The sequence below is a fragment of the Talpa europaea genome (genome assembly GCF_964194135.1).
Source record: "Talpa europaea genome assembly, chromosome: 9".
NCBI classification, from domain to species: domain Eukaryota; kingdom Metazoa; phylum Chordata; class Mammalia; order Eulipotyphla; family Talpidae; genus Talpa; species Talpa europaea.
In genome coordinates, this window is record NC_140076.1 from 41,481,909 (window position 1) to 41,502,278 (window position 20,370).

Here is a 20,370-nt window from a genome sequence, read left to right on the forward strand (position 1 = left end):
CTATGTTTACAAATGTGGGTGACATTTGGTTGTCGGTCAAGGAAGGCCACAAGTTCTGCTGGGAAGCATTTGGGTATCTTGATGACAATTAATTCAGGATATGGGTTTGAACTTTGGTAGGAAAATATGTACAAAACTTGTTTAAAACCTGTCAATAGGTATATTTGTTGAGTACTTATTAGGCACTAAATACTATCCTAAGCTCTTTTCTAAGCACTTTTCATTATTTTTTTAAGATTTATTTTTATTTATTTATGCATACGAGAACTAGGGTGTTGGCCAGAGGTGTGGGGGGTGAGAGGATCCACCAGAGACAGAGTGGGGAGCAGAACAGGCAGGGTGACTGAAATACACTGCTGAGGGGAGCAGCAGTTGAGACAGGAGAGGTCTGCTGTGCCATGTGGGTCAGCTCCCTGGCTGGGGATTGAAGTCATGCCACCGTGGCTGGTGATAGCTTGATAGTGCTGAGACTTTAGCCCCTATGCCACCAGGGAGGGCCTCTGTTTGTTCTTTCTGACCCCAAAGCTTGAAGTAGTTGTAGTTGTGTGATTGAAGTCTAGCCGGGGAATGTGTGTAGAGGTGATAAAGCCTCCCTTCCTCATCTGGCCCTTAAGGTCTATCAGGTCTGACACTATTATGTTCTTTCCCTGTCTTCTAGCTTGATGGAGGAGAGCATGGCCACCTGAATGCTAACTTTTGAAGAGTTAGAGACATGAAGTGGAAAAAAAATTAATCCCTGCAAGTTGCTTGGAGAAGAGTCAGGAACCAGTCATGAATATCTGTATTAGAATTTAAGTGAACAAGAGACAAACTACTATAGATAGTTTTCCTTAGAATTCTCATTCTCTCCTTCTAATTTTTCACATCCTAGAAATAATTCAAGGTCTAAACCAAGTTTAATCATCTTCAAGTAGTTTTATCCCACTCCCATTAGCCACTGAGATAACAGTTTTCCTAAACTTCCAGTGGTACTTTGTTGCTATACCTCTCATGTGCCCTTATCATAGCTCCAGTTTGGGATGCTTTGTATTCTATATGGGATTGTGAGTTCTTCAAGGTTAAAGAACATATTTTTATGTTTCCTGTGTGACTCTGAAGTATATAATATGGTGTGTTTGGGGGATTTTTAATAAATATTTGTGGCAGAACAAATTTATTCATTTCAACAAAGTCCATTTTCCTAAAAACAGTCTTTCATTGCACATGCAGGAAGATATGTAAGACAAAATTAGTGGAGTGGGTGTTTTTATTATTCTTGTCATCAATATATACATTCTAACACTTTTGACAACTGCTTAGTGGAGACAGAAGGCATGCTTATCAAATTTCAGATGACACAAAACTAGAGGTAATAAATAATGCACAAGATGACAGAATCAGAACTAGACAAGCAGGAATGAAGCAGATAACATCTAATAGGGATAACTACAAAATTAGATTTTAAAAAAACTCAGCAGTCCAATTTCAGTATGGAAAAACATGACTAATACCAATAAATAGGGAAAAGGTTCAGATTTTAATCGGCTGCTGTGCTGATATGAACACAGAGAGATACACAGGACCACGTTCACAGTTCCACTTAGGACATTGGGTGCTAGGCAAAGCATTCAGGCTCTAACAAGGCACAGGGCATGATAGTGATTATGGTTGATAGTTAGAGGTCAACTGGAAGTGGATAGAGCCTTAATGTTGGGATAATGGGCGAACAAATTCCTATACACTAATCTGCAAAAGCTTAGCAGGTGGGTCAACTTTCATATGTAACATTGGAGGGAATTCCTTGTCTGAGGATCCCATCAGGTGATTTCTGACACAGGTTAATGCCAATAGGGTAGCCTGGGGCCCTCTGACACTTTTATTTCAGAAGGAGAACCTAGTATATATTAAAGGTTTGTTATTATACATTGGATTGTTTCACTATAGGAGGTATATGGGGGATCCCAAATAAAGGATCAGGGAAAATAATAATAATAAAACACAACAAAAAGATAATCAGACAACTATAAATCAGAGGCATTTTGCAGGGGAGAGGGAGGAAGAGGGAGTAAAAGGAAGGCGGGGAGAGCACAAGGGACTAAGATGATGGTGCATGGGTGACCGGTGGTAGAAATTCTATGGGGACTTGTAAGGGCAGGAATGGACACAGTGCAGGTTTTCTGATCCCATGCAGACCGGGTAAAGGAGGAGTCAGAGTCCTCAGTAGTTTTGCAGGTTTTTTATTGGGGTTCACCAGGCATAAGGCAGGCAGGGGTGCTGGGGGTCTGGGAGGCTGGCAGTCCTCCCAGCCCCCAGCAAATCTTCAGTCTATCTGGGCTCTCCGGCGTTCTCTGCTTCTGCTTCGGGCCTCTTCTCTTTCGGTTTCTGCTGCTACTTTCTCAGCTTCTTGGCTTCTACTGGCGCCTGTGACGCCGCCCTTTAAAAAGCATAGTCTTAGCCAAGGTGAATCCCATCTACCTATGCCCACACCCTATTCCAGGTGCCCGCCATCAGGCATGCATTCAGGACAAGGATCCATCATCTATCCTGATGGCGGGAGGGCAGAAAAGCCTGACATTTTCTTTACCCTACAGGACTATACCTGATGTAAAATATATACAAATAAAGATATTAATTTTAAAAATAAATAAAATAAACGTTTGTTATTTTATTGTTGGTCCCACTCGCTAATGTCAGTGTCAAAGCTATCTTTCACGGAAGATCTCTCATTTCTGAGGCTGAGAAGTGCCATGCCATCCAGGCAGATTCACATTGCCTTTGAGAGAAGGGAGAGAAGGCAGATCACATCTCCTCTGGGCTCATTTAGAACAACCATGCTAGAATCCTGTGCTAGACCTGCTCCTGGAAACCCTCGTTTCCTGAAAACTGGAACAAGCTTTCTGGCAAGAAGACTGTGCCTGAGCCTTGGCATTGGACCACCAAAAAAGTGAATACAATCTTGGACAGTGTTATAGAAACCCAGCATCTGTAACAAGAGTTCTGTTGTAGTCTGTGCTGGTCAGACCACACAGTAAGAATTATTTTTCTTCCGGAGACGATTTAAAAGGGCTACAAGCAAACTGGTATTATCAAAAGGAAGATGATCAGAATGTTGAAGTGGCTGAGAAATCAAATCACCAGTTATTTTCTGAAGGTTCAGGCCAGGGTGTAGAAGGGGTTGTTAGGCAACATAAATATATATTAGAAATATCTTCCAATATGTGAGTGTTGTCTTGTGAAAGAATACTAGTATGGTGGGGTCAGTGGGATTTCAGCCCTAAATGAAGTGGGGTTCTTTAACCATTATAGTTCTTCAAAAGTGGAGAAGACTTTGTAAATGAGGTTTAACGCGTTCAAGTAAATATGCAATAACCAACATAAACGTTTTAGCTAGAATTCAAGAACAGGGCAGAAAGTGAAAGAAGGTGGTCCCTAAGGTCCCATTCAAACAATGTTCTATGATACAATCAATCTTTAAATCAGAAAGGTTGTTGAAGGGACTTAGACTATAGAACGTGAGTAAAGATTATTGCCTGAGCGCATTTTTGAATTACAATCTGATTTTTGACATGAGTCTTCCACTCAAAAAGTGTTGAACCCATGGAATATTTAGCCTGAGATATTTGAGAGGGGGGAAAAATGCAAGCTTCCTGCTATTAAATGAGAAAGACACTCCCTGAGGAGTACGGAAAAAGAGTTCGACAAACACCACGGAAATTTCATGGAGTTTGTGCAGGTGTGAGGGAATGACCAGCGGGAGGTTGGAAACCGTTTCCAGTGATAAGGATTGTGAAACAACACGTTTGACACTGAGCAAGGTGAGCACAAGTGCACCGGGAGGAAAACATGTTTGGTCTTTGGTCTTTGCCTCCCCTCACTGTGTGAGGGACAAACATGCCTGAACCACGTTGTTCAATAAAAAGGAATGTCCTCTCTCTCTCTCTCTCTCTCTCTCTCTCTCTCTCTTTCTCTTCGACGGTCGTCCTCGCCGACGGAAACGAGTCTCACGTGCGCTGAGAGGTCATTTGCAGAGAATGTCAAGGTAAAGTGGGGACTTGGGTGTGAAGACAGATTGTGGTACCGGATGCGGGGCAACCTGGGCGCACTAGAGCGAGGTCGAGAGAGGTCAAAGCATTTCTCCACGTAGCAATCAGTCCGTCCCATGCCTCCCGATCACCCAGAAACTCCCCTAGTGGCTCGGTCCAGACCACCGCCCGCTCCCCAAGTCGCCGCGGGGGCGGGCGAGTGCGGAGTGCACCTGCGGCGGAACCCAGGTAACGTCAGGTCGGGTGGGGGGCAGGGACTGCTCGCCGGGGCGCCCTTCCCGCGGACACCCCTCGCCCTCGCGGCTCTCTCGGCCGCCGCCCCAAACCCCACGGCTCCCGCGGCGCCCGCCCCGGCGGCCGCCAAACCCGACCTCGCCGGGGTGGGCGCGGGCTGCGCGCGGGCCGGCGCCCGGAGCTCTGGGCATGCTCAGTCGCGCGGGCAGGGCTCCGGGCGCGAGCCGGGCTCCTTCTGCACCACATTCATCGGCTGCCAAGGGAGCCGCCGGGCGCTCGCAGGCTCGGCGCGCGCTGCCCGCGGGAGCACCCGGCCGCCGCGACCCCGCCGCCGCCCGGAGCCATGGCCGCGCTCGGCCACCCTGCAGCCTTCGGCCGGGTCACCCACGCGGTGGTGCGGAAGCCGCCCGAGTCCCTCGGCCAGCACGCGCTCAGGCGCACCAAGGGCGACGAGGTGGATTTCGCCCGCGCCGAGCGGCAGCACCAGCTCTACGTGGGCGTGCTGGGCAGTAAGCTGGGGCTGCAGGTGATGGAGCTGCCGGCTGACGAGAGCCTCCCGGACTGCGTGTTCGTGGAGGACGTGGCCGTGGTGTGCGAGGAGACGGCCCTCATCACCCGGCCCGGGGCGCCGAGCCGGAGGAAGGAGGTGAGTGTCCGCCCGGCGACGACGCGAGGGGCGCGGCCGGGGACGCGTGCCGGGCCCACCCCCGCCGCCCGCGCCCGAGTTGCCGGGGAGATCGCGGAATGGGCCCCCGGGCCAGTTCGGAACTTCCCATTTGGGGGCGAGGACGTGTGAGAGAGTCGGAGGGAGAAGTTCATTGTTCACGCCTCCCGGCTGTCCGCGCAGCTTGGGTGCCTTCGAGGCGATGGAGTGCGGTGGTGTAGACTCAGGCAGGTGGGTGGGGTGGCGAATCCAGCTCAGAAGCGTTTTTATTTGTAAAGATTACACAGTAGCAAGGACTGTGCGACTCTGAGTGTTTCCCCAGGGAGGGGTGCCGCTCCAGGCGAGCGGGTGGAGGCTGACACCGAAGCCCCCAAGTCCTGCCTGGAGCTTGGGAGCAGGGCTGGTCTGTTGAATTAGCGAGGTGTCAATGCCCACATACCTGGGGCATCTCGTGTTACCTTTCTGGTGATCGTCCCACCTAAAGGCGCTGGCAGATAGATGAATGTTAAGGAGAGTGGTTTGCTGGTGAGCCACGGTGAAGATGCAGGGACGAACTAGGTTTGAAAAGCTGTACTTTTGTAGGGTGTTTTGTGTTTGTGTGTAACTGGAATGCTTGCTTCACAGATTCCAAAATGTTTATAGTCTATATTCTTAAGTTCACAGCAATTAGAGCTTTTTGTGTTCACAAGGGCTAGAGACTACTTTAAAATATCACAGCCTGTGAAAATGGCTGTGATTGCTTTAAACACAAGGTACATACATTCATGGAGAGAGACAAATAGAGTGAGATTGGATTTTAAAATGCCATCTGGCCTGGGATTTTTCTGACTGTCCGCTAACCAGGCCGGCTTAAGACTCTCCGACGCTATTGTCGTCAAGTGGCATTGCAGGAGCTGGTAATTTCTTTAATATCTGGAGGTTTAGGGTTTTTGCCCCCGGTTTTGTCTTTATTCACTTCTATTGGAAATGCCTCCTAGAACTTTCAGTAAAAAGAACCTTATTTTACATGTTCCACTACTTGGTTGATAGAACCTTACATGATAGAGAAAATAAGCTTATACCACGTACTACTCACTGAGATCATCACCTCTTTTCACCCTACCTTAGCAGACCTAGAAGAGTAACAGGTCTCATTTGCTGAGCTCTTTTATCTCCTTCGCTACACCTCTCCATCTTTGAGTCTCTGAGATGTCCACTCTCTTTTAAACTGATAAGCCTGTAATGTCATTTGAATACTTCCTAATGTGTGCTAGGCCATCTAGCAGAGCTGAAGTTTGTACCTAGAAGAATACATAATATCAAAAACTCATTCTCAGTGGTTCTCACTTGATGAGGGTGATTCAATTGCCTCTCAAGAGACTGCCGCCATATTTATTCATTCTATCTCATTTCAGTCCTATAATAAAATATTCCAAGTTTTGCACTTCCTGATACTTCAGTGGGTGGTGATCTTTCTCCTGCATCAGAGTTTGAGGCATACATTTTAATTTGGCTTCATTATTACATCAGCTCTCAACCAGACCACATAGAGCAGTGAATATCAGACTGGATCTGATTCCTTGTCTTTGAGGAGCATCTCTTGTTACAGTTTTCTTACCTATAAAGTAAACATAATAATTCCTGTTTTATAGAGTTTTTGTAATACATTAATTCATCTGAAATGTATTGGATAGTACATTCAGTCAATGTTGTTTCTTATGATCCATTTAAAAATAGGTCATGGAAGATTTGCTCCTTCTTGAGGACTAAGGAATCTATTATACACTGATATAATTATATTGATAGTTCCTTTCCCAGGGTGAAGGACACTTTAATCCTTAGGTTCTACTCTAAACTTCTATGCCTCAAAGCTTGAGTGTCATGCAGGCATGTTGTCTCTCCTCAAAGATGCCTTTGGCACTGCACATGATCTGTTTCATTATAGTAAAGAATCTTCCAGCCAGGGTGAACAATATAGGTAGTTATGTTGTGTGGGGTGCTTTGGAGAACAGGGACATGCAGGGTAACTCACTTTGAAATTTCTCACAGCACCAGTTCACTGCCTGGGTTGATGTTAATAAGTACTTAATGCATGAATGAATAAATGAATGAATGAAATGCTACTTAACTGATACCAATAAGCTGATAGTTATTACTTCAAGGTCCTCCCGGGGATTGTTGCATGTATTTTTCACATGATGCCTGCCTCCTTAGCTGTGAAATTCCACATCAACCAAAGCATTATTTAAAAATCATTATCACTGATCTCCCTGCCTTCAACCATCTCATTCCCCATTCCATTCTCCACACTGTAACCACATTGATCTTTCTGAAACTCAAATCTGGCCCTATCTCTCCTCTGATTTAATTTTTTTTAAGTATAGATCATTGTTTTTTCCCCAATTTTCCATCTTTTATTTAACTACTTTGAACTCCCACTAATTTCTTTTTTTTTTTTTGTTAACAGTGTTTATTTATTTATTTATTTATTTGTAATTTTTATATTCCCCATACAATTGAACCCCCCTTATTTTCACCCCAATCCCTCCTTTCCCCGCCCCTCCCCCATAGTGTGTCTCTGGTTTATAGTTGCTTGTTGGTTTTGATTTTTTCTTTCTTACACTTATTCTTTTTCCTGGTCTCTTATTTAGGTTTTCTAGATTCCTGCTATGAATGAGACCATCCAGTATTTTTCTTTTTCTTTCTGGCTTATTTCGCTGAGCATGATCCCTTCCAGCTCTGTCCATGTTGCTGCAAATTGCATGAGTTTATCTTTTTTGATTGCTGAGTAATATTCCATTGTATATATGTACCACATCTTCTTGATCCAGTCATCTGTTTTTGGGCATTTGGGTTGTTTGCAAAGCTTAGCTATTGTAAACAGTGCTGCTATAAACATAGGCATGCAGGTGCCCTTTGGAATTAATGTTTCTGTGTCCTTTGGGTAAATACCTAGGAGTGGAATTGCTGGATCATGATTAAATTTCTTAAGGGGCCTCTGTTGAGTCTTCTAAACCCATGGTGCTCTCCTTGCATTTCCAATGTCAGCTGCATCTTTTTTTCTTAAAGATTTATTTATTTATGCATAGAAGAACTGGGGTAAAGGGCAGAGATGTGGAGGGTGAGAGGTTCACCAGAGACAGAGTGGGGAGCAGAACAGGCAGCTCGACTCAAACACACTGCTGAGGGGAGCAGCGGGCCAGCCAGGAGAGGTCTGTTGTACCCTGTGGATAACTCCCAAACCGGTGATGGAATTCATGCTGCAGTGGCTGCAGATAGCTTCATAGGTTGCGTCTTAACCCCTTGGGCCACCAGGGAGGCCCTTCAGCTGCATCTTGACTCCACTCCAGGTGCTTTCCAAACCTTAGCACAAACCAGGTTCTTTCCCTCAAGAGCACCATATTATTGCTTTGAATACACATTTCTCCTTTGCATGGGACATGCTTCCTCCTGGTTGTTCCTATTCATCTTTCTCAGCTTGCTGTTATTGTTATTATTATTACCTTCGGTATTTGCCATTTGCCAGATCTTTTGCAGGATTTATAAGCTGCATTTCATTGAATGCTCTCACCATCTCTTTGATCCCAGAACTGTCATTATTCTTTTTTCAAAGTTGGTGAACCTGAGGTTTCGAGAAACTAAATAAACTGGCCAAGGTTATATAGTGGAGCCAATGAAATCAAGATTTGAACTCAGGTTTGCAGAACACTAGGACAGTGGTCCCATCACTGTGATATTAAATATTACCTTCCCAAGCATAGAATTGGTTTTCCTTTTATGAGCTCCTATAGCTCTCTATACTTCCTTTTATAGTAGTTATCATATGGTAGTAACAGTGTGGTATTTACCATATGTTTACCTTTCTGTATGGGCCACTGTTACGAAAATTGTGAAGACAGGAATCATGATTGCATTGTTCAACATTTGCACACAAACAGTCATGCAGCAAATGTTTTGTTGAACCAATGTGGCAATGATTTTAGGTCAACTTTAGCTCTCCTAATGATATGTTTGGTATTTTGCAAGCATCCCCAATCAATAGAGTCCCAAAAGTTTCATTACAAGTTCAGGTAGTATATAATTATTGTTCCCTTCTCTCTCCCTTCAGCTGTCTCTGTCTCTGATTGTTGCTTTGTTTCCATAACAATCCTGAGTAATCCTTCATAATCAAAACATTGTGTTATATTTAATAACTTTTCTGCCTTGTAAGATAGTACTGAAAACCAAACTCGAGGAAGTAACCTTTCTCTAAAAGCCCAGAGTTTTCTGCAATGGGATCTCCAAAAATTAATGAAACATAGACCCTGCCTGCATACAGAAAGCTTAAGTTTTAGTGGAGAAAACTGTCGATACAAAAAGTCAACAAATGATGTTAATTGGTTGATAACTTTTTGTCTTCAGGAATATGAATATTTTAATATGATTGATACTTTGAAAACAAATAAATTAGCCTTGAGAAAACAATCACTTTAAATGAATACTTTTTAGAGGAAAATAAGATCAACTTCTATATGTCAAAGCCCCTTAAACAAATATCCAAAAGCTGAAATAAGACAACTGGCAGGGGAAGACTGGGTTTTTAAAAATAAATAGTTTTTGAATAGATTATACATGACTTCAGTTCCAAGCTGAAAAGTAGAAGAGGCTATATAGTGAAGGTCAGTCTGGTCCCCTCACCCCACTTTTGTTCCTGATTACCCAGTTTCCTTGCTTAGGGGTAAACACTAATACCATTTTCTCAAGGTTCTTTTCAAAAGGTAACTAATAAACAATTAACTGGCAAAGATTACTCAAGCAAAGTTGTGAAGTATATCTTTTGCTCTTTCACTTTTTTCAGAGCCATTTTATCCTTTTCTAGGTGCCAAGTATGTAGTGAGCTATTATGTGTAGGAGAAAAAGCACACAGAAATTCAATCTCACAAAGTGATAATGGCTTTAATTATCCTTTCCCAGAGCATTTGCATTTTTAGGGATATCCTTAGGAAGAAGGCAGTGTTTAGCACAAGGTAATAAATTGCCAAAGTAGAATTAGGCATTAAGGGGTGAGCATGTGGGCATAAGTGAAAGGGGTAGGGACATATATTGAGATAGAAAATCTTCCGTTAAAGTACTTACCTACTCATATCAACATATCTTGGGTCCTCAGTTTATTATTTGGTTAGGAAAAAGCATATAATTATGTTGACCTCAAAGGCCAGGTGAACGATAAGCTTATGTCTAATAACTAGTTAATGTGTGCTAAGTTATGTGTATGAGAGAATACCAACAGATGGTGTGATTATTAACTCTATTTAAAAGATAAGGAGGCTGAGGCTCAGGTATACAAGGTTAAGTAACTTGAAAGTCAAACACAGCTAATACATGGCAGAACTGTGGTTTTTATGAAAATGTGAAGGTCATTTTTGCTTGAAGTACTTGTTGCCAATTGTTATTAAACTTAAAAGAACATTGTCAGTATGGAATAACTGCCTGATCCCACTTTATACACTCAGTGTCCTCATGGTATACAACCTAACATGGATATTATTTTTTTATTTTTATTTATTTTTTTTTATAGAGGCATGGGTATAGTCAGAAGCACGGGAGGGTGAGAGAATTCACCAGAGCCAGAGCGGGGAGCAGAGCAGGCAGAAGGACCGAAGTACACTGCTGAGGGGAGCAGCGGGCGGCAGGAGAGGTCTGCGCGCAATGTGGGACCCTCCTCCGGTGGCCAGGGGAGCAGCCGGGGATCGAACCGGCGCTGCAGAGGCCGCGGGCAGCTTCACAACCCAGCGCTCAACCGCTGCACCACCGGGGAGGCCCCCTAACATGGATATTAAATAAGTGAATCATTTTACTTCCTCACATAAATGAGAGTAGATTGTTCTCATTTTAGTTAAAAAATAATAGTTATTTACATAAAATCCCCAAATTGCCTATGAACAGTTTGTGCATAATTATTTATTTACTAACAGACTGGATGATTGCTTTTTTTAATGCACGCATTTGCTCAAACTTCTGTTTAACTTAGTTGAGAAACTGCCCTAAACCATAATTAGATACTACTCTGATTCTCACCAAGATGGAAAGTGAATTTGCTGCAGGCCCTTCATATGCAACAGATTAACGGTTCTTGATAAATCATCACCTCCAAAGGGTTAGAACAAGTGCTTTCTTTCAGGATGTTTCCTTTTCAACTCTTCTACATGGCCTTGGCAATAAATGTTTGGAAATTGATGTGTCTTGGAAGCTGGGATACATCCAATAATGTAATCTATTCCCCTGCAGTTGATCTTGAAAGCCTTGAAAATAAAGAACATAATGATGAGTAGGGAGTGACTTCTGTTAGATACTATTAGCTGAAAATGAGCTTTTTGCAGCAATTCCTAGAATCATTAGAGAATCATTATAAGACTAAGATGGCAAGGATGAATCCCTTCTAATTCAGATATGCTGGAAAAAATGCTTTTGCATGTATGAATTCTTACTAGGCTCAGATTTCTTCAAAATTAGTTTTATTATAGTAGTGGTAGGCATCCATCCATTAGTATAAACCACAATATAGAAAAAACCTGCTTAAGACTTGAACTAATAGATTAGCCTTCCACTGCTTTACATCATAAATAAATAAGTTATTGACGGCCTTTTATGAATGTCAATGTAAATTTGAAGAGGCATGTTTAAAAGGCAAGTGCTAGCTATTATTTATCTTATAGGTATTTGCTACTAAAATCTGTAACTATTTCCAAAGAGCTAGTACTCTGTTGGGAAATATGGATATTTGGTAGAATCCATTCCCCTAATTGGTAGGTATCATTATTAAAGATAAAATATGTGAAATATTGAGAGAGAGAGAGGTTTCATTTATATCTTACAAAGAACACAGTACATTGTTCACTCTAACTGATCAACAAATACTTATTTTCTATAACTGAATGCTCAATGTTCCATCAGAATGCTCCCCTGACCTTTGAAGTTCACTTTCACAGCTTTCTCTAAACTGATATAAGGTATTAAATCTGTCAAATTCCCAGGCTCATTTCATATACAGGCACTCTTTATCCAAATGAACAAGCAGGAGTAATCTCAAACAATAAATCCCATTAAAAATGTGTGCATATAATTCCATCCTAGTTCACTTTGTCATTGTCAAATAATTTAATAATGTACATTACCTTCCTAAGACTGAGGGCTGAGGAGTGGAAGCATCATGTAGAAAGGAATAAAAATCACAGACTTCAGACTCTTGTTTCTAAATGTCTAAACTATACCAGCAAATATGACCAGAGAAATCAGCAGGGACAAAGATAAAAGTACAAACTATTGCAGGGTTTAATTTTTCTCAATAAATCAATGTGGGCAAACCTTAGTTTGGATTAGCACATTAAAGGGATATAACTTTTAGATGGCTTTGCAGCTGAATGGGCTTAAGGGGGTAAGTTGTCATTTCAGTGAAGATGAATACATCAATATTTTGCTTGATTTGAATAAGGGTGAGAAAAATCAAACTTCCCCTTTATTAAAAATATTTTGCCTTGATTCCTTTGTTTTTATTTTACTTAAGAAATACTAGGGCCTCCCCGGTGGCGCAGCAGTTGAGCGCTGGGTTGCAAAGCTGCCTGCAGCCTCTGCAGTGCCAGTTCGATCCCCGGCTGCTCCCCGGCCACCAGAGGAGGGTCCCACATGGCGCGCAGACCTCTCCTGCCGCCGACTGCTCCCCTCGGCAGTGTACTTCAGTCCTTCTGCCTGCTCTGCTCCCCGCTCTGGCTCAGGTGAATTCTCTCACCCTCCCACGCTTCTGACTGTACCCAGTGCATGTATAAACAAACAAACAAATAAAACATGCCTCTATTAAAAAAAAAAAGAAATACTAAAGATTTCTAATTTGTTTATGTCAGTAATTATGAGTGTCATGATTAAAAATGACTATTCCTTTGAAGGTGGAGGAACAATAGTTGCACCATTCATGTATATTTGTACAATTAGTCACTATCTGCTACATGCCAGACCCAATGTTAGTCAAAGTAGATGCTGATGAATTAGATGCTACTGCTGCCTCCAGGACCTCACAGTCCCACTAGTGGCAGACAATGGTAGAACGAGGGGGTAGAGCTAGAAGTAACCAAAGACTGGCAAAGAATACCATGAAATAAGATGGAGTGATAGTCCAGTAAAAATTAATTTCATTAATATTATTGGGAAAGATGTAGGATTAAAACAAGCCCCCTGTGCTCCCTGAAATCTCTTAAGATTTCAGAACCCTAGTTCTGAGTTCACCACATCCTTAAATGTATTTCCTATTATGAGCCTAAAGGGATTTGGCCAGCTGGAATACCCTGTTTCTAACTGTGCTTCCCAGTGTTCTTCTACCCACTTGGGTACTGCAAAAGGCCAAATAGGATACCTGACTAGCATGGTTTGGGAACAAGGTAACCTGCCTCAAAATAGACTGAAGTCCACTGCAGGTCTGAGACTCATTTCCTGAAGTCTCTAGACTGTTTTTGACTAGACAATAACTAAATCTTTGACCTACAAATTGCCACATTAGGATGTGTCAAGCAAACGTGTCACCATGTAATATATAGTTACATATAACATTATCTTTGCCAATGGCAGGTAAGAGAAAACTTTTCTATTTACTATTGGAATGTGTTTTTATTCACAAGTCTCTCTGTCTTGGCAGTAAACATCATTGATATCTCACACTAACTTAAATCAAGAGCTGCCTAACCTGAGTGTGCATCTATGCTCATGGGTTCTATTTTGTACATACTACAGAAGACAGCACAATAGGGATACAGTGATATTCTGGGGCCAGAGGCCCTGGTTTTGATTTTTGCAGTGATATTAAGATCAAATATTCTTTCCAACATGGAGATGCTGTAATTTCCTTTTGGAAATCATGGTGTCTTGGATGGAAACTGGGGGATAAGAAAGGAATAAGGAGAGGGGAGGAGATGATAACAATTTACGTTTGTAAGATGGGATTGGAGTTTGATAAATAAAAAGTACTGGGTTTTATTTAACTGAGACATTATGTATACTTGTTCTGCTTAATTAGCCAATCTTATAGTCTCTTGCCTTGCTAATGGCAATCCATTATGAGATGAAGTTGAATTGGCTAACTCTATTTCAAAAGCTCTGCTTACTCAACCACTTATAGAACATTTCATAAGTAATTTTCCCTATTAAATAAAAGTCATTGAAAGAACATAAGGTTCCTAGATCCACATAATTTCCACCATCACACATCACTTTCATCAGTGTCTGCCAGTTGATGATTCTGTAGTAAATGTGAATCAATGCTCTGAAGAAATAAAGAGCAAGTGGGTGAGGCATGTGCTGCAAGATATGTTTTCTATTATAACTAAAAGTCTTGACTTGCATTTGACAGTTTTCCTTATAATCCTTCCATACATATGTTCTGATTGTCATTCCTGGTGTTAAAATTTGATTTTCATTTTTCAAATTTTGACTTTTTTCTTCTAAAACTGCTTAAAATTTTTTTCTGAGCAAAGGCAAAATAGTAAAAGGTACCCATTTAACTGTACTCTTTCTATAGTTAGCTGTGTACATACTAAGATTTTTAACACAGTAGAATATTGATGCAAATTTTTTTAAAACATAGAGCTATGCTTGTGGTATTTAGACATTTTTAGCCTGAAATGATTGAAAAAGCTGAAATTAATTAGATAAATAAATAGTCTTGGAGTAGTTCCAAGACATAGTCAAGAAAAGCATCTATTTTACTATTTTTATTTATTTTTTTAGTCATAAGGGAACCGTCATTGCCAGCAGTAGTAGTAACTGGTTTTAAGGCATGTTTTATTCGTGATATAAACATAATCTCCAATTCAAGAATTTTGTGTGAAAAAAATTTAAATCTAGTGCTTTATGTTGAGGTACCCAAATCATTTTTGCTCTTGTGTTTAGTATTCTTACCACTTTCTGCATGTCATCTTAGTCCTCCTCCATCAGGGGTTCTAGTTTTCCAGCTCCCCTTTCACTGAAAAATAGTGTTAGGAGAGAGAAGGGCCTTAATCAAAAATGTCATTGATCTCTTTATTTTTTGCTGTTACTCTCAAAGGAAGCATCTCTAAGGTTTTTAACCTCCCCTGTCACCCCCAAAATAAAAGCCATTTAACAATAAGTAGAACACAGCTATAAGACAAGGCTTTTTGTATAGGGATGTGTGTGTGTGTGTGTGTGTGTGTGTGTGTGTTCAAATTGCTGCTTGCTACCCATTATAGTGGAGTTATGAAATCAATTTAGAAGGTCGTAACTAACTCTCTTATTTTTATGGTAAAAAAATCAATCCAAAATGTCAGAGTATACAGCAACATAGTAGAGTAAGTGTTGCTTTGTGAAACTTAATTTGTGTGTGTTTGTATGTATACTAATTAGGTTCTAAAATGTTTCCTACTCTGGGTAAAAAAATAAATATCATGGCCAAACTCCCAAACAGTTATCTATGCATATCAAGTCATGCTTCATTTCCATTTGCCTAGTATGATAATTTCTTTGTTATTTGGAGTCCTGTCCATCTGGGAAAAAAAAAAAGCATAATTGAGCAACATGTGGAGGATGATTGTAAACTTTACCACTGCTAAAGCTGATACCACCTCTCCTTTGGTGACGTTCTAAACCTATTAAGGATGGTTACGTTGATTACAACAGGAAAGCATAGATTTCATCTCTGAACTTGCGTCTTTTCATTTCTTTTCTTTTTGAGAATAGAACTGGTGGTGGCAGCACCTTGTGTCCAGAGGAGTTGCATTGCAGTCCCATGTCTTCCTACCAGCAGCCTCCAGTTGGAGGCTGAGATCTGGGCTGATCTCAGGAGCCAGCCTCAGCATTTGGCAGAAGGCTGTCTTCGAATAGGGATGCAAAGAGCATTTTTGTTGTTGAAAGAACCCCAGAATGTATCAAAACACAGTATGTGCTAGAACATCATTATAATGTTTATGCTGCTCTCGGACCATTTCTTAAAGGCCTACAAAGGGCTTTGAAAAATCACTGGTTTTACCATTTTCCCTTCACACTTTGCAATGCTAAATAGTTGAGAATACAGCCTTTACAAAGGAGTAAACAAAGGAAATTTAATTTTCTTCCCCAAGTAACCCATTTTAGCAATATTTGTTGGTGATAGTATCCATTAAGTATGTGACATTTAAACTAATATAAGTGATGTATATAGGTTAGGGCTCATTCTGACAAAATTATATTTGACCACTTAAGAATGAGTTAGTTTGTGATTACAGGAAACAGCATCCAAGTTCCAGTGATAAACACCTTTTCACAGCTGAGCAGACTGGCACTAAGAGTGTGGTATACTCCCTCCCTCACGCTCTTTTGTCATCCCCCTTCCTTCCGCTCCCCCCCCCCCAAAATGAGTGCTTTGAAGATTTTGATAAGAGACATTAATGATAGAGGTAAACAGTGTGTGGCTGTGACTGGGAAATTGTGTGTGTGTCGGAAAAGAGCTTGCAATTGTGCATTTGGAGCTATAATTACATGAGAAAAGACGGGTAGTACGATTGTCATGTCTGTGTCTGCATTTTTCTTTGTGAGCACTGAGCTGGATAACGAAAACCTCTGAGTGGATTGCATGAAAACTGAGGATTAATGTTGCTTCTAAACTGGACCCCAGAGAGCAGCTTCTTGGTCAGGGGGAGGAATAACAGGGATGTAAGTTAGAACATTTTCTTGAAAGTAAGTGCAGAAGAAAACACAAGATAGAGCCCACTGACCTCAGCGCGGGTGAGGGCTCAATTATGATTCGATACACACTCCCTGAAGCATTCGCCTGCCCTGAGGTCAGCCTAATGACTAGAAATTCCGCAAATGTAAGTGCTACTGTCCCTTGGACTGTTTTTAAAACATACACACAGTCTCTACACATTCCAAGTCAAGTTTAGATAAAAGCAGTTTTCTGAAAATGCCTTTCTTGTTTCTAATGCTTGGTAGTAATGTGGGCCATCAAAAATGATTTGAAGGATCCTTGAGTTACATCCTTTTCGTGGATCTATAGCCAGGAGACATTTTTTTTTAACAATTTCTGGTTTTTCATTAGGTTCTTTTCTGCCTGTGATCACCTCTATCTTGTCCTCCTCGGCTCTTGGTTTTTGCACTTTTCCTGAATAGTCAATGGAGGAGAAAGAGTATTTGCTGTTTCTGGAGATTTCCATTCCTTCTTTACCATCCTTATGGGGTTCTTGTGTTGGGGAGTTCCTGGATTAGTCCTCATATTCTGTATCTGAATAGTGGTTGTCAAATTACCACTTTCAAGTCTTATGTGGATCATAAAGTCAGTCTAGTAGGTCACACCATTTTTTGTCTATTTGCTGATTGTTTTTTATAAATGAGTTAGAATTGAATTAAAAAAAAACTGGAGTACATTCATTATCCTTAAGAAAGCCAGGTATTGTTTCATTTATACACATACACACTTATACATATCCCCCTATGTAAATGTAAGTATCTTTCTAATTGCGCATTGTTGTCAAAAGGTTTCAAATCTACTTATAAGGAGACCAAGATCTTAGCTTTTGTTGATGTTCTTTGCTGTTGGCAGTAACAATAGAATTCTGGCAAGTGTTAGAATTCATTGAGCAAATGGGTGATTTGGTCTCACCACTTCTTTTATTACCTAGTAGGAAGGTAAAGCCATTTGTCTAAATTCAGAAAAATGCAGGAGATAAAGAGGAAAAGAAGAAAAAGTAAGCAGTGTCCATGGAAAGTCTTGTGGTCATCCAGTGAGTAGGGAATTTCAGATATCAAGAACTTCCTCACATCCATATTCTTAATAGTGATATGTTCTTTTATAAACCAAATTATGATGATATGCTATTACAGGATGATGTGTATTCAAAAAGTACATCTCATATATTTTTTAAAGATTTATTTATTTATACATGCAAGAACAGGGGTGTAAACCAGAGGCGCAGAGGGTGAGAGGATTCACCAGAGAGAGTGGGGAACAGAACAGGTAGATCTACTGAAATACACTGCTGAAAGGAGGAGTAGACGAGACAGGAGAGGTTTTCTATGCCATGTGGGTCAGCTCCCTGGCCAGGGATCGAAGTCGAAGCACATCTCATATAAAAGGGCCACTTAGAACTCAATACATTTTTGTTTTGTTGACCACAGCCTCATTTCCACTGATTCTGCTTTCCTCTGCTCCCCACTGATCCACCCCACCTGCATCTTCAACTTGCCTTGTTCTGGAAATCTGTCATCACTTGAGGTGACAAATCATTAACCAGTACTTCAATCGTCATCATCCCCATTGCACACACCTCACACAGAGCCTGATATCTAGAAGCACTTGAATTTAAACTGACTCAGGAGACAGACTGACTCCTATAATATTCCTGGAGCCGTGCTTTTTCCTTTCCATGTGCCCTGAAGGGTGGGGAAAGACAAGTATGAATTCAAATTGTAGTTCTACTGCTTATCAGTTGTATGGCCTTGAGCAGGTTGAACTTGTCTCATCATCTCTTAAAACTGGGGTGGTTTTGACTGCCCTATAACTTTGATATGACAACTAGATGAGCATACCTTAATGTGCCTATCCTAAGAAGAGAGTAATTCCTCTGTCAGTGACCGCGCCCCCCTTTTTCTGTGGCTGCTGCTTTCTGTCCTTCTAGAAGCTGTCATTTAAACCCCTAAGGATTGAGCCTGTCTTTTTCTCTTTTGCTTTCTCTCCTTGGAAGCTGAAGCCTTCATCCCTGGGGGTTTGCTTCCTTCCCAGACATTGAGACTCTGCCTAGTTGTTGGGATTCATGACTCTTATATTTTGGATTCCTGTGCTGTCTTCATCAGAAACATGCCAGGAAGTTGGGAGAACCGTTAAAAACATCCATATGCACCTCAGTAGGCAGCTGCACTACCCTAAATGTAGGTCTAGAATGGGCACCCTCACATTTTTAGTAGTGAGTCATTGTATTCAACTGAATCACGTATACAACCCTTTCGATAATTACTCTTCACCTTTCTGATCTTCCCAGTAAATGAATACTTAGAGAATCTCTGCCTTTAGATGTCCCATTTAACTTTGAACTGTTCTTACGTGGATGTTTAGATTTGATGAACTCATATTTTGAATATTTTTACAAATTTAATATGTTTTCATTTTTAAAGAAAGTTTGAAATTTTTCTTACATTGCTAGGTAAAATTCTGGAGTTGAGTTTTGGTTCCGCTTTTCAGTTACATCATCTTGAGCAATTCACAAGTTTCAGTTGCAAGTTAAATGCCTTTATCCATGCTTCCCAAGGATGCTGGAGATCGAAATGTTCTGAAACTGTGACTGCATGGGTATGGTCTTATGATGAGTGAGAAATTGTACAGAATGGAAGTAGGAACATCATTGTTTATGGAGTGCTGATGACCAGTTTTTTCTTGATGATATCTCTGAATGAATTTGACTACTGTTGCCTGCAATTTGCCCATTAAGTTCTGACAACCCATTGAGAGGGTCCCTGGTAGAAGGAGAATTCTCTTACAAAACTTCAGTCAATGCTAGATACCCAAGTCTATTACTTGTTAGGAAGATAAACTTGGGTAAATAACCTTTGGGTACAGTTGTGTCATCTGTTCAAAAGGGTAATGCTAGTTTAATTCACTGAGCAAGAAGTTACTGTTGAGTGCCAGCTATGTATGTAAAACTGATAAACAAATCTGATAGCTGTCTTGTGTTTTTTTTCAAAAACAGTAACAAATGCTGCAATGGAAAAAGATAGCTTTTAAGTACTCTTATTAAGTACTAGGCAATACATGTTTGTTGATCAAATGATAACTGGTCTACTATGCCTTCTCCCAGGCAGTAAAGAGGTCAGACCTGGACTCGGAAGTCCTAAAATCACTCTACTTTAGAGGTGGTAACTGAGGGCTAGTGAGTGATCACTGTGGACTTCAGAATTCCCATTCATAAACTGGAGATAATTATGTTCTCAGTTAACTTCTGTTTTGCTGAAATTTAAATGAACAAATGAATGTGAAAGCACTCTGTAAGGATCATGCTTATGGGTATTGTGTTGTGACTGCCTCTGAACTCTTACACTCAATAAGAATCAGACCACTGCTTCCCTGCAAACACGACTGATGCTGTGTCCCTGGTGTGACAGTTCTCTGAAGAAACCTTAGAATCAACTCTTGGGGTTCCCTGGCCAGCCTGAGATAGCTCTCAGATAACAGGATCTACAACAGTGGCATTTTGTGTGCCTGGCTTTATTTGCCTCTTGTTAAGGGACACTCATTAATGGGACTCCTGGGGAGTTATGAAAGATCCAAGAGACTAATTTATCACAATACACACCCTATACTTAGATTTTGGGAGCTCGGTGGGTTTCAGACACAGGTCTCTAATGCTGTTGTGTGCTATTCTTGCTGCTTTGTTTACTCTACTTCACACCCATAGAAGACCCCGTTGTACTGATGGGGAAACTAAGGAGAAGTCACATGACTTATTTAAGGGCAAATAGTTTTACTAA

General features: G+C 41.1%; 1 protein-coding gene across 1 annotated transcript in view; it reads left to right on the forward strand.

The window, feature by feature from the left end:
- Positions 1–4,445: 4,445 nt before the first annotated feature.
- DDAH1 (dimethylarginine dimethylaminohydrolase 1) overlaps positions 4,446–20,370 on the forward strand; it is a gene marked incomplete at its 3' end in the record, with an annotated part of 123,925 nt that continues 108,000 nt past the window's right edge. The window contains exon 1 of the mRNA XM_084241747.1: positions 4,446–4,902. Coding sequence (XP_084097873.1) covers positions 4,600–4,902 — 303 coding nt within the window. The 5' untranslated portion in view covers positions 4,446–4,599. The remainder of the gene's footprint in view (positions 4,903–20,370) is intronic.